This window comes from Strix aluco, chromosome 35, assembly GCF_031877795.1.
Source record: "Strix aluco isolate bStrAlu1 chromosome 35, bStrAlu1.hap1, whole genome shotgun sequence".
NCBI lineage: Eukaryota > Metazoa > Chordata > Aves > Strigiformes > Strigidae > Strix > Strix aluco.
Window position 1 is genome coordinate 718,159 of NC_133965.1, and position 14,780 is coordinate 732,938.

Consider the following 14,780-nt stretch of genomic DNA (forward strand, 5'->3'; position numbering starts at 1 on the left):
CAGACTCCGTGAAGAGGACTTTGGGTGGGACACAAGGAGGACTCTCACTGTGTCACAGGGTTGCACAGGAGATCTGGGCACAAAAGAGCTTACCAGCAAGTGACTTAAAACAGCCCAGAAGACACCCCTGTTTTACTGCTCAGAAATATTTCAGAGGAGTCTTTAAAATTTTTTTCTTTTGTCAACAATCTTGCCATGCCCCCCTGTCCCCCCCAACAAAAACCCCATCCTCATGGGGATTCAGTCCTACAAATTCAGTTTGGTCTTTAATGGAGTTAAGGTTATAAGCATGTATCAGTAAAGATCAAAAGAGGACTGTTAAGAGAACGGTGAATATACTCTGAGGTAAGTCTTAAAAAACCCAGCACAACAGCAGCACCAAAATCTCAACTGAAAGGGGATGCTTCTGCCCAGCTTCCTCTGACAGGTCTCACTCCTAGTCCCAAAGAGAACCCTGCTTGCCTTTCACCTCACCAAATTCAATGTAGAAAACATGTAGGGCATGCTCCACACAGCCCGACATCCAGACATCTCCCACGGCTCTAGCCTTGCAAAAAAGCTACACAAATTCTCCTTTCACAGTCTTTCCCTCTTGCTTGGCATTGTCGACTCTGGTTCGTTCCTCCTCTTGTTGAGCTCGCATGGTAGCAACTTTCTGCTTCATATCAAACAGCTTCTCCTCGTGTTCCCCTTCTGTCTCCGCCTTCTCTTTTCCCCATTGCTCCAGTATCTTCTGCAGCTCTGAATGATGCCCTTCCCGCTCGCTTGCCTGAAGAGTGGAGGGAAAGACTTCAAGGTGAAGTCCCAGCCACATTCCTCAAAACAAATGTGAAGCTTCATCCCTCCCACAACCCCCCACCTCAACAGTGCACAACAACGGCTTTGTGCTCTCCATAAATCACGTCCTGTCAAGGAACTTAAAAGGCGGGTCAGCAGGTGGAAGAATCATAGAATCATTTAGGTTGGAGAAGACCTTTAAGATCATTGAGTCCAACCATTATGAAAAGGAGATGTTACCTTCCTCTCTCCATGGCTGCCTGTTTACTAGCACCTGTCTCCTCAGGATTTCTCTCTATTCTTAGAGTCTATTTTCAAAGCTCACATCCGTTTCATCAGTGAAAAGATGTAGATGGACTGCAGGGTGAGAAAGAGACCGGTACCCTGATGCCCCAGTCACAAGACAGGCCACAAACAGAAGTACCAGGAACAAGGGGCCTGTTCCACATGCGTCAAGCCCAGAGATAACACCTCTGACGACGGTGACAGGACAGAAAGAAAGGGAGAAAGTTCACGTGACTGCAGTTGGCAGCAATGTGAAGAGTCTACTTCATGGCAGACAGGAGTCCAGTAAGATCCTACCCCTTTCCCGCCAGGCTTTGGGTGGGGAGCACCCAACCTCCAGCTAAACTCACCTTAGGCCCACACTGAATCTGTGGCTGCTTTTACTGTCCTGGCAGAGTCCTGGGGGTCTTCACACGCCTTCAGGTACGAGGTTTAGGGTTAGGGCTAGGGGTTAGGGGTCAGGGGATAGGCGTTGGGGGTACGGGGTAGGGTTAGGAGGTTAGGGGCTGGGGGTGGGGGGCTTGGGGGCATGGGGGGGCATGGGGGGATAGGGGTTTAGGGCTTGAGGGTTAGGGGTTAGGCATGGTGGGTGGGGGCTAGGGGTTGGGTTTAGGAGTTGGGTGTTAGGGGTTGGGGATTTTGGGGGTTGGGGCTTGGGGTTAGAGATAGGGGTTATGGGTTGGGGTCAGAAGGTAAGGGGCTGAGGGTGGGGGTTAAGGGTAGGGGTTAGGGTTTAGGGGGGTTGTGGGTTAGGTGTGGTGGGTGGGGGATAGGGGTTAGGGGTTGGGTTTAGGAGTTGGGGGTTAGGGGTTGGGGATTAGGGTTAGGGGTTTTGGGGGTTGGGGCTTAGGGGTAGAGACAGGGGTTATGGGTTAGGGTTAGGAGGTAAGGGGCTGAGGGTGGGGGTTAAGGGTAGAGGTTAGGGTTTAGGGGGGTTAGGGGTTCGGCATGGTAGGTGGGGGTTAGGGGTGGGGATTAGGGGTAGGATTAGGGGTAGGGGTTTACAGGTTAGGGTTAGGTGGTTAGGGGCTGGGGGTAGGGGTTAGGGGTCTGGGTTAGGGGTCAGGGGTAGGAGGTTAGTGGCTGGGGGTAGGGGTTAGGGTGTCAGGGGTTGGGGGTAGGGGTTAGGAGTTGGGGGTTAGGCGTTATGGTCAGGGTATAGGGGATAGGGGTTAGTGTTACGGGTTAGGGGTTAAGGGTTAGGATTATCTGCCTGGCCCAGCAAGGTGTGACCTATGACAGATGGTTGCTGCCATTTCACACACTCAGGCTATTACACTTCTAAAGCCAGCCCACAAAGCTTGCTTGAAGAATTCAGAAGCATATTGTTTCCTACCAGGTCTTGAAGGAGCTGGTTCATTCCCACTTCATGATCAGTTTGCTGCAGTCTGAGGGGATTGTTACACTGCTGTTCCGTCTGCAGGAGCTGCTGTGCCATGTTTTCCCGTTCCTGCCTCATTAGAGATCGCTCTGCTTCCAGCTCACACTGAAGGCACTTCACTTCCCCTGCAAACAGGACAAACGGCAAGATTCAGAGTCTACACAATGGTTCTGACTTCACTGACCTTAAGCCATCTGCACTTCAGTGCAGGAGAGATCTGCCTCCATCTCCTTCACTCCTCAGAAGCACTGCGGACACAGAGCTATTTTTATACCATCTTCCCTAGCAGGGGGATCACCAGGAACAGGAGGCTCTCACCTTGTATCACCTCCTTGGCCTGCGTGACTGTGTGAAGGTGGATTTCCAGCTGACTCCTGGTGATCTCCAGCTGAGAGAAGTGCCGCTGAGCTTCAAACAGGCTGGATTCCAGTGTCTCCTTCACTGACCTGTGAGTTGTGAATACAGAGAGAAATGAGCTTGTTGCTCCTGACACCCACTGAGAGTTATTCCAGTAAGAAGTCATTCAAGATCCCTACTCCTGAGTATGGAAAATGGGTTGCAAGGAAACTTGTCTACAGAAAGCATATTTCTGCCATTTAAAATAGCAATGCCGGCCCCTCCGGGGGATGCCCAGGCTTTGCTTATGACCCAGCATAACACAGAAAGCCCAGCCAAATTTGATCCCAACGGCCAAATCTGGAATTGCTGTTGGCTGACACACGGGTAGCTGTGCCCAGAGTCTGGGCCAACAAGCAAAAGCCCGGGCTCTGCTCACAGCCCTCAGCTCATCAGCGCTTCCAAGCTGCTCTGCAGGGGGACAGAGCAAGAGTATTTCCCTGGGTGACTCGTGACTTTTTGAATGCTGTTCACAGTGTAGCTATAGGTAAGTAACTTTCCAGACTCCTTGTATTTAAAAGGGACTCAAGAAATACATCCAATGATATAGTAAGATCTCCCGCTTGGAGCAGCATTCATAAGAAATCTGAACTAGATTTTATCTGAACAAGAACCACTGAAAGGAGAGACGGGCAGCCTTCAGTTTCAACTGTTGAAAGTTCAAGAGAAAAACTTGCTGCTTTTCTCTAAGTGTTGCTATCTAAGTAGGCAGCAGCCCAAGTGACTTGTTGCTCTTTAAAATGGAAGCTGTAGTACTGCAGAGCCAAATTCTTACAGCCACAGACTTCAACCAACTGCTGCGTATGACACGCAGGGTTCTGGAACCAGGAGCTGAAGTGACCTCCCTGATCTAACACAGCGCCCTGTGTGCCAGGTTCCCACAACACACAGCACTGCCTCGCTAGGACGGGGGTGCCATAAAAACCACAGCAGTAGAATTTCACTACTTGGATGGACATTGGAGGGTGTATCTTCAAGAGGAGAACAAGTACATATTTTGGATTATGCCAATCTCTGGCAGTCCAAAGTAAATATGCTCCATCTTAGGATAAATAGAATCAGTCTCTAGAACAGAACAGAAAAGACAGTCTCTTTTGTGACAACAAAAGGCTCTTGAGAACAATATCTGGCAAGAACAGCTGCTGAATTTTTATCTATTGTCAAAGGTTCTTCATAACTAATTTATCTTTTTTAAAAAATAATGTATCCCTTTTCAAAAAAAATTTTAAAAAGGAACTGAACATTAAATAGTTTAGTAACAGCCCAATAATTGACCAAACGTAACTCAGCTGGATCAAATAAGAGAAGCTGGAGCTCAGAAGAAGCAGCAGCTCTCAGGAAACACACTGAGTCAAAATGGGTGTTTATCAGCCATCCTAATGATGTACTTTGGAGTAATGCAGTGTAAAAGTCAAGAAACATGAAAAACAATGTCTAAAACATCATTTGTACAGCTCTGCAAGTTCAGGAGTCTTCTAAAAAACACCTACAAGGAGGACAAACAACCCAATTTTTTTTTTTTTTTCTGAGCAGAACTTGTCACATATGACCTTAGAAAGGCAGGAGGACAGAATCTTGCTCCTTCCCTGTGTAACCTCTCCACCACATCTGTCTCTAAACAGCAGGTGGTAAGGAGTACAGGGCACAGACATCAGTGATGGGCAAGAATCCTCAGAGACGTGAGGATTCAAAAGAGGTTTCCCAGCTGCTGGAGTAACCAGCCCTGGGTCCTGCACCACAGTAACAAGAGTTAGCTTCCAACCAGAAGGCCCTCGAGATCTGCAGCACCAGCCTCTGGCTCCACCCTAGATGGCAGTGTCCTACTCACAACGTCTGCATGGAACAGCCATCAACAGCCAAACTTCTTGATAAGGAAAGATCTATGTTCAAATGCATAGAACAAGAAACCAAAACCAGAGAGAAACTTCAGTTTCAGTAAACGCCTGCAGGGTTTAATTATTACTCAACTCAGAGCCAAGCTGCCTTGCTTTGGACTTCACACAGGAATGTGCAAGGGGGCATAAACCTGAGCCCGAGGCCCAGGAGATGTTTGCTAGTTTTAGCTGTCAGGAAAACAACATTAAAATCATAGTATACTTTTTTTCATTTTGCTCAAGATTGTTTCGTTTTCTGCCCGTGGAAGGTGAAAACATTTGAAAAGCACACAGGATGCCATAAATCCTCGTGGAATGATTACCACCTTTATAATTACAGACATTATATAATGTCCTGCTTAGGGTTTCCTCCCCGCCCTTACCTGGCCTCTGCCAGCTGCTCTGACAGGCCTTGTCTGTCCCGCTGCAGGGCTGCCAGGCGCACCCCTAGGGCAGCCTTCTCATGCTGCAGGAACTCCTTCTCTTTGGACACCGTGGCCAGTGCATGCCCCTGGCGAGAGGACTCCTGGTGCAGCTGCTCCAGACCGCTGCGAGCTGACTCTTGCTGGTGGTAAACCTGACAGCAGGACAAAAGGCAGTTAGAGCCCTTTCTCTGGAGTTCTGTGCAGAGCAGCCAGTGCCACTTCTGCATCAGCTGGAGGAGAAAGAGCTCCTGTACTGCGGGCTGGAAGTTTAAGAGCATCTGCTCCATACCACGCTAATACCCTGGGCTGCCAAAAGGCACTGGGACTGTTAACTTGAAAGTGATGAGTAAGGCCACGCTGGGCTGCCTGGGACCACACAGCCCCTTCACAGCCCCCTTCACAGCAAACATAAATACACCAGACTTCGTGTTTGCACGCAAAAATACGGCATCTTCCAGAACTGCCACCTTGCAAACTGGAGTTCTATCAGAATCTATCCCAGTACTGGGAATTTTCAGAAAAGTTTGAGCAAAAGCAACTTTGCTCGCTGAAGAAAGTGAAAATACACGTGGTTTGTCCTTCTGGAAAAAAAGAAAAAGATCCAAGTGCACTGGCTGCAATGAGGTGATGCTGGGCAGGGAAACAGCCCTTGGGGTGAGTTATGAAAGTCTGGCTGATGCGGCCAAAGAGATTGTAGACTCTATTCATACAGCAGTTCATGTCAACAACACTGTTTGCTTGTTTTACACAAAGAAGTTGTCTAATATACCTGGCTGGTATTCAAACTTGAAGATTAACCATGATTTTTTAGCTTTTTTCTTCAATATAACACCTCTGCTGGGTATTTGCCAAACATACCGTGGACTCCAAGACTGACTATCTAACAGAGAACAGACCCTCAGAAACAAACAATTCTCTCAGAGTTATCCCATAATATCCAAGATTGTACATTATGAAACTGACATTTAAATGATGACAAACTCCCTGGTCTCCTTCAGTGACATGATTCTCCCAAGCTCTTTTTCCAGGGTATCAAAATCAGTTAGTCCAGAGTGAAGAGTCTTGTGTGATCACCTATTTCTCATCTTCCTCAAAGCCTGAAGAGGCTCTAACAGCTCACAGAATCAGAACCATTTAGGTTGGAAAAGACCTCTAAGATCATTAAGTCCAACTCTTAACCCAACACTGCCAAGCCCACCACTAACCATGTCCCTAAGCACCACATCCACATGGCTTTTAAATACCTCCAGGGATGGTGACTCAACCGCTTCCCTGGGCAGCCTGTTCCAAGGCCTGGCAACCCTTTCCATGAAGAAATTTTTCCTAATATCCAACCTAAACCTTCCCTGGTGCAACCTGAGTCCTTTTCCTCTCATCCTATCATTTATTACTTGGGAAAAGAGACTGACACCCACCTCGCTATAACCTCTCGGGTAGTTGTAGAGGGCGATGAGGTCTCCCCTCAGCCTCTTCTTCTCCAGACTAAACCCCCCCAGTTCCCTCAGCTGCTCCTCATAAGACTTGTGCTCTAAACCATTCACCAGCTTTGTTGCCCTTCTCTGGACATGCTCCAGCATCTCAAACTCTTTCTTGTAGTGAGGGGCCCAAAACTGAACACAGTATTCAAGGTGCGGCCTCACCAGTGCTGAGCACAGGGGGACAATCCCTGCCCTAGTCCTGCTGGCCACACTTGTTCTGACACAAGCCAGGATGCCATTGGCCTTCTTGGCCACCTGGGCACACTGCCAGCTCATAATCAGCCAGCTGCTGATCAGCACCCCCACGTCCTTTTTCCCCAAGCAAATTTCCAGCCACAAAGTTGCATGTATGTCTTAAAATCCAATTTCAACAATTTCAGGATCTCATGCCCGTTCTTAGCAGTACAAGACAGCAGACATTGACTTGCAGCTTTGTCCTGCTCTCCAGGCTCGAACAATTGGAGTTTTGAAAGTTGCAGATTCACAACAAAAAGCATAAATAGAAACATGCAACCCCGGGGTTTTTTGACTCAGAAAAAGGGTGAAGGGCTATGCTGTTTGCTTCTTTTGCCACATGAGAGAGTAGCAGCCTCACTCAGATTCATGGGCAAGACAAATCATCTCTGCAGCTTATCAAAAGCCAAAAGAGAGGCCACCACAGGCAGGTGGATTGAAGTCATCTGTAGCAGCAGAGGACAACTGAGAGAATTGCAGAACAGCTCTGCCAGCCATCAAGACATTTCCAAAAGGCAGTAAACAAAGCTTCTGACCTCCAGCACTACCAAGTGTCTCCTTGGCAAAACCACCGCAGAATCCAACAGACTGAGCTTCACTGAGCCGAGCAGCCAAAAGCCCACCCGGAAAGCGCCAGGTGTTTGGTCTCACCTGACTGAGCTGCTCTTGGGTTTCTGCCTTCTCCTCTGCCAGTATCCTCAGCTCTTCCTGCAGCCCCTCCCATTGCTCCTCCACTTTCTTCAGCAGCTGCTCCAGGTGGGCTTTCTCTGCACCGAGCTCTTCATTTGTTCTTTCACACAAGCTCAGCTTCTCCTGGTCAGAGCTCCTTACTCTCTCCATCTCAGCCACTTTACCCGACAGAACTTCATTCTCTTGCTCCAGCTGCAGTCACAGAAGCACAGAGGAAATGAAATACAGTGAGATTTACCATGGAGAAGGTTTGGCTTTGGCAGAAGAAGGAACATTTCCATATTCAGGCAGTCTGAAGGCAAGAAGTCTGAAAAGCAGCAGCAGCTGCAGACGAACACTTGGCAAGATCTTTGGCAACTGCTCACCTGCGACACAAGTTTGTTCAGTCGCACTTGATCCAGTGCAAGAGCTTCACTGACACTGCTCATCTGCGCTGCTGCAACGTGTAGATCAGCTACTTCAGCACTCGGCTTATTCTGAGCCCCTCTCAACTCTGCCACTGACTGCTCTCCCTGAAGAGACAAGAGAACAACATGAAAGCAAAGACAAGAAAATCCCTGACTTTAAGCAGCGACTCCAGATCCCCTTTGGTGTCTCTGACACACCCCCAGCCCAGCGCTCCCAATAACCACGTGGGGACTGACTGCACCAAGGAGCCTGTGTGGTCTGATCACCCTTTTCCAAGGAGGAGAACAACACTGTCACTGTCTTCTGCTGACAGAAACGGCACCTGTGCTGGTCTTGCTATCATAACACCCTCTCCCACGGGTGCTGCCTAGGAATAAGGTGACCATACCTTCTCCAGGGCCATGGTAAGCTCATGTTTCTCTTGCTTCAGCAGATCCCTCTGAAGGTGCGATTCCTCCAGTGTCTCTCTTGCAACTACCAGCTCACTCTCTAATAAAGAATGTTTTTCTTCAAGTGCAGCTAAGTCCTTCAGCCTATGAGAAGGGGAAAGACAAACAAGTTTTTAATGTAAAAACAGTCTCATTTCCAAAACCAAGATTACATACTATTTCCGAGATATGGCAGTTTGAACGATTTGCAACAGCTTTCTATTTACCCCTAAAGAATGCTGTAATTTCCTGCCTAGCGCTGTATCAGTCTTTGTCATCGACCCAGGTGAAACATTCATCACTGAGAAAGTAAAACAAGCTTCCAGAAATCACAGGTTTCCAAAAAGTTCAGGTGCTCTCAACAGCTTCCTGCCTGTTAGCTCTCTCTCTCCTTTTGATACATTAGATACCAGACTTTCCAAAGTTCTTCTTTGCATAAGACAGACTTTTAAAGTCCAGATTAACATTCTCTCCATTATTCTTGCCTGCGGCAACAAAACGATGAAAGAGCCTGCAATCTATTTGGGGAGATCTGTATGAATTTCCAATCCAATAATCATAAGATGACAGGATGATTCAGGCTGGCAGGGACCCCAGGAGGCCTCTAGCCCAATCTTCACTCAAAGCACCTGGGATTAGTTATGGGATCAGTCCAGGTTGCTCAAGGCTCGATCCACCTGGGGCTTCCAAATTCCCAGGGATGGAATCTGCACAACCTTTCGAGCAACCTGTTCTGCTGCAGGATTGCCCTCATGGTTCCATTTTTTGTTCTCCTTAAATCCAGCCTGAACCTCTCTTGTTTCACCTTATGCCTGTCATCAACTACTCTGGTCAGCTTTGGAATGATTTTTTTCAAGGGCCATATAGAAAGTACAAGGAGGCACCTCTGCTGTGTGTCAGCAGGGAGCCAGCCCTGCCCACGTGCTCCCTTCACCAGTCTGTGCTACACATGCTGAGCAGACAAAATCCACTCTTTTAGGGGGGCCTCCCACCGTCCGGCAGCGTCCACCCCTGCCCAGAGGAAGCTTTAATGCTCACAGGAGCTCCTGGTCATGACATGCTCTCTCCATCCTCTGCTGCTGCTCCACCCTCTCCCCCTGGGCTGCATCTTCCCTCAGCTGCAGCTCAGTGTTACTCTGACGCAGACGTGAGGCTTCTTGCTCCGTCTCTTCAAGCTGTTGCTGTAGCTCTGCCCTGGTTTTCTCGAGGTTTGCACAGTCACTGCAGAGACAAGGCTCAGTCAGAAGAATGAACAGGCCTGAAGAGTCACAGATCCCATTTCAGTCACTCCAGGCTGGCGCTGTGGGCAGCACGGTAAGGAAGAACTTGCCCTTCCCCTCACAAGGTCACTGGAGAGGGACAGAGGAAGGCAGGCAGGCTTTTGCCTTCATTCACTGAGAAGCGGTGGCTAGGAAAGGGACCCAAAGAACAGAATTCAGAGAAACAGCATGTCAAGAGGGAGGCGTCTTGTATTCCAACGCCGCTCTGAGTCTCCGAGACAGCCTTAGGATTCACAGTAGAGCAGGAAAAGCAGTGACAGGAGGATGCTGAAGTACCAAACAGGGGCATACACGGCGAGGGCAGGCGAGTTCTTTGCCCATAACACCTCTGAACTGCCAGAACTGGAAGCAGTTTGCCTCCAGACCGCAGGAGGAGGAGGGAACACTCACCTTCTGAGTGCTTCTACCAGAGACTGCAGGTGCTGCTGGTGGCTGCTGGCTGTCTGGCATTCCTGCTCCAGTTGCTCGAGGCTTTGCTGCAGCTTCCGGCACTTCTCTTCCTGCTGCCTGTGCTGGTGCAGCAGCAAACTGATAGAGTCCTGCCTGGCAGAGAGCTCTTCTTTTAGGGCCTGCAAGGAATGGGCAGGGAAAAGCACAAACAAGCAATAAGGAGCAGGGAAGATGGATCCTGATAGCTGTGAGAGAAGCAAGCAGCGAGACAGCTCACCTGAAGGCAAAAGTTGTGATGAGGGGGTGTAGATCAAAGAGAGAAAAGCAGCAGAGCACAGAGCTGGTGAGACTGGTGAGGCGATAAAGCACCAAGAGTGGGATGGCTAGAAAGAAACTGGCTAAGTGAATGGAAAGGATTCAAGATAAGCAAGGCATTAGCAGCTGAGCCTGCGGCCAGTGGTGAAGACAAGGAGAAATTCTCACCTGTGTTGCTCCTCTCCTCCTTGCCAGCGCTTCCTGAACCAACACAAAGGCACGCTCTGCATCAACGGAGCTCAGACAAGAGAGGACGTTGATAGACTCTGCCTGCTGGGAGCTGTCAGTGACCACGCTGGCACATTCATCTAACACCACCTGAAAGCCCACATCAAGCTGTTACTCTCTGCTCATTCTACTTGATTTTCTTTGTCTATTTCTCCTTTTCCCCCCACTTCACCCTAGAGTCATTAAAAACTCAATTCTCTCATTTCTTCAGTCAACAAAAGAAGTTTTGTCCCTGCGGTCACAAGTGCTCCAGGGGTTTCTGAATACAGCTACTACAAACAAGAAGAAACAAGTGTGAAGTGGCTGGAGGCTGCCTGAACGCTCAGTTTCTTGAAGCTGTCACAGATGATTTTAGTCTCCTTCAGCTTCTTAGAGCCACAGAGACGAGGAACACCAGGTCAACACTGGAAATAGCAATGAAAGGAAATATTAATGCTACCCAGGGAAGAAGGAAGCTGATGAATACTGGAAAACAGCAACGAAAAAGCTAATGTTTATAATTATTCTGAGCAGTAGCACAAGAGGATAAAAATGACTACATAAGGGGAAAGAACTGACTTTGTGAGAAGCTGTGTAAAACATCTGATGATTAAATCTCCCTCCCTACAGTGAGGTTTAGGACTAAGCTAAAGTTAGCCCTAAACAGTTAGATCAGTTGCAATTCTGGGGAGATAATAATGGTCAGTGAATGTAGAGTGAAGGAGCAGAGTTGGCAAGTGCATTGATTCAGTCAGTGACCTTTTATAAAAATCCAAAGAACAAGAGAGTCATTGCTCAAGGAGGTAGGAGAAGCCTCCAGGCAACACTAGAACACAGATGTCAAGCAGCCAACTCAGAAAGCATAGTCAAATAGAGACCTTACGGGAAAGGCAAAGTACGGAAACTTCTAGTGACTTAGCTCAAGTGTCACAGGACAGCCAACTCAGAAGTTATAGCAGGTTTTATGTCAGAAAAGTGGTATAATAATTAAACAGCCAGTGGCAGTTAACACAGACAGTATAAAACACATCTGTCTATTCCCTGGGCCAGTCATTTGCCTTCCTCAAGTACTTTTCAATCAAATTACAGAGATGTGGTCCCAACTCTGTACTCACCTCTGTTATATCTTTTATCAGCTTTTGGAGGGAAAGATTCTCTTCTTTGACACTTTTAGTCAATGAAGCTTCATATTCTTTCTCTAGCAGACTTGCTTCCTGAGAATAGAATAAGCAAAGGGTGGGCGGGGAAGAGCTGCTCCCCTCTGCACATTCCCAGCCTCAGCAGCATCGTCGTGCTGATAAGCCTCAGCCCCAGTGATTCCAGTATATTCCTTCCCACACCTATTGAATTCTTTCTTTGCCAAAACTAAGAAGAGAAAGACCAACAGCTGGTTTTCGCAGGCTGCTATGAAGCTGTCGATTCCAAGGAACTTTGATCCCTAGAGATTTAGTCACAGGCAGAACAGCACTGGTGCAACCGCCGGAACTGTCTGCAGCTCCCCCGCCACTGCCTGCCCCTGGGCCGACTCACACGTGCCTGATGCTCCCATACATCAGCGTCCTCACCGCTCTTCCTCTTGAGGAAACCACACCCCTTTGTGCTAAAGCTGGAGAACAACCATTGGGCCATCTCCCAAATAAAGGTAAAACATACTAGAATCTCCACAGTGTCATTAAGTGTTTTCACGGTCTTCTCCTTCTCCTCGTTCTGCTTCTGAGACTGTACGAGCAAGGCTGAGAGCTCCGTCCCCCTGAGAAGAGAAGGTTCACGTGCCGTTCCAAAAGCATTGCACGCCACCACCCGCTGAAGAGCTAAGCAGCTCCCAGAAGCACAGCAGAGAAAGTTCAGCCCAGAAAATACAGCCAAGGCAGCGTTCATCTCTACAGGTGAATATGCCTGATGTTGCAAAATGGCCCTTCCTGCCCCAAAGGACTTCTGCACTCAGTCTGGTAAGGGACTGTCAGCACAGAGGGGCTTAGGATGGCCCTGGGCAAATCCCTCCCAACTCCTCTGCACAGCCCTGGGGGTACCAAGGGCTGTACAAGACACACAGCTCTCTTTAGAGAGAAGTCCTTTGAAGTTCTGAATTTAATAAACACCGTATCTGTCTTAGATCATTTAGATCATAGCAAAGTAGAGCAACAAATGGATGATGCATTCTTAAAGGTAAACACTGTGGATTTGTTCCACACATGTAAGTTCCCGGGAATGTTCTTCCACTGCATATTTATTTACAAAGCAATCTTATTCCCCTTAAAATTTAATATATCTGTAAATAATACTGCACCAAAATAAGCACAGAGCAGTGCACTTCAACCTGCAACAATGAAATCAGTGGGCAGCTACTGCCTGATGTCATCTTCTCCATTTCCAGCACTGCACAGTGACATGCACAGCCTAGGAAATGTGCTCTCACACTGAAGCACCATCCACAAACTCATAATTAAAACTGTGTTTGCATCATTAGATTCAGATTAAAAACTGCCTTATGAAAAGCTTATTTAAAAGCCAGCACATAACTTTAAGTCTCATTTTAAACAACTAAATTTGTAGATACTTGCCTCTGATGACAACTTTCATCTTTGCCAGGTTTTTCTTATGACATGTAACATCCTGTTTTATTTATAATCACATAAGCAAATGGGTATTTCTGAACGTGTTTAACAGTATAATTTCCAGACTAAGGTTTGCCAAGTGCTTGTAGATGTAGAGTGTGGGTATTACATGCTGTTTGGTTATTCTTAGGCTTGTCCATCCCACACTTAGAATAATAGAAAGCAGCTTTCTCATTAATCTTTAGCAAATGCAGAACAAATGAGCTCCAAGTGTGCCAGCAAACACAGGTGCCCAAATCCCAGAAGAGCTTTCAGCTGCTCAGTTCCAGTTTCCCAGCTGTCAAGCCTGGTGAGCCTCAAACTTTACTATTCTCTAAGAAATACCAGAGAATATTTATCACATGGAAGTTTCTGATATGCAGACCAGACCCACATCATAGGGAAGTCTACTGCCTCCCTGGGGCCCGCATCAAGGACCTCACAAGAAGACTCCCCTCTCTAGTTAAACCCAAGGACTATTACCCTCTTCTGGTTTTTCAGGTAGGTAGCGATGACATTAGCAGGAGAAGTATTAAATTAATGAAGAGAGATTTCAGGACCTTGGGGAAACTGATCAAGGGGTCGGGGGCACAGGTTGTGTTCTCCTCCATCCCTTCAGCTGGGGGGATGGATGAGGATGAACACCAAAGAACACAACAGATGAATTCGTGGCTTCAAGACTGGTGTCACCGTCAGGGCTTTGGTTTTTTCGATCATGGGTTGGTATACAGGGCACCAGACCTCTGGGCCTTAGATGGGATACACTTGTCCCAGAAGGGGAAGAGGATCTTGGGGCAGGAGTTAGCTGGGCTCATTGACAGAGCTTTAAACTAAATTTGAAGGGGGAAGGGGGCAAAACACCAGCCCATCTGAAGTGCATGTATACCAATGCACACAGCATGGGTAACAAACAGGAGGAGCTTGAAGCCATGATGAAACAGGAAAATTATGATGTTGTGGCTATCACAGAAACATGGTGGGATGCCTCCCATGACTGGAGTGTGCCAGTTGATGGCTACAAGCTCTTTAGAAGGGATAGACAAGGTAGGAGAGGCTGTGGGGTGGCACTGTATGTCAGGGACTGTTATGATTGCCTTGAATACAAGTGCAGTGAAGACAGGGTGGAATGTCTTTGTGTTAGAATCAGGGGGAAGGCCAACAGGGCAGATGTTGTAGTAGGAGTCTACTATAGGCCACCCACCCAGGACAGAGAGGTGGATGAAATATTCTGTAGGCACTTGGGTGAAATCTCACGGTCGCTTGCCCTTGTTCTTGTGGGAGACTTTAACTTCCCAGACATCTGCTGGAAATACAACACAGCAGAGCAGGACCAGTCCCGGAGATTCCTGGAATGTGTAGGGGACAACTTCCTAACACAGCTGGTAAGAGAACCAACCAGAGAAGGTGCCCTGCTAGATCTCCTCCTTGTGAACAGAGAAGGACTGGTGGATGATGTGGCGGTTGGAGGACAACTAGGGCACAGCGATCATGAAATAATAGAGTTCTCTATTCTTAGAGAGGCCAGGAAAGGGCTAAGCAGGACTGACATCCTGGACTTCCAAAGAGCTGACTTTGTCTTGTTTAGGCACCTGCTTGACAGGATCCCTTGGGAGATGGT

The 14,780-nt window shown here is 47.9% G+C and overlaps 1 protein-coding gene across 1 annotated transcript; it reads right to left on the reverse strand.

Moving 5' to 3' along the window:
- Positions 1-1,561: 1,561 nt before the first annotated feature.
- On the reverse strand, positions 1,562-12,446 carry LOC141917230 (centrosome-associated protein CEP250-like). Its single transcript, XM_074810331.1, has 12 exons — positions 12,222-12,446; positions 11,684-11,782; positions 10,530-10,679; positions 10,047-10,225; positions 9,415-9,597; positions 8,337-8,481; positions 7,906-8,052; positions 7,502-7,732; positions 5,097-5,290; positions 2,762-2,889; positions 2,399-2,568; positions 1,562-1,582 (listed from the first exon to the last, which is right to left on the reverse strand). Exons 1-12 carry the CDS (start codon positions 12,444-12,446, stop codon positions 1,562-1,564), a joined length of 1,872 nt encoding a protein of 623 aa, XP_074666432.1.
- Positions 12,447-14,780: the final 2,334 nt, after the last annotated feature.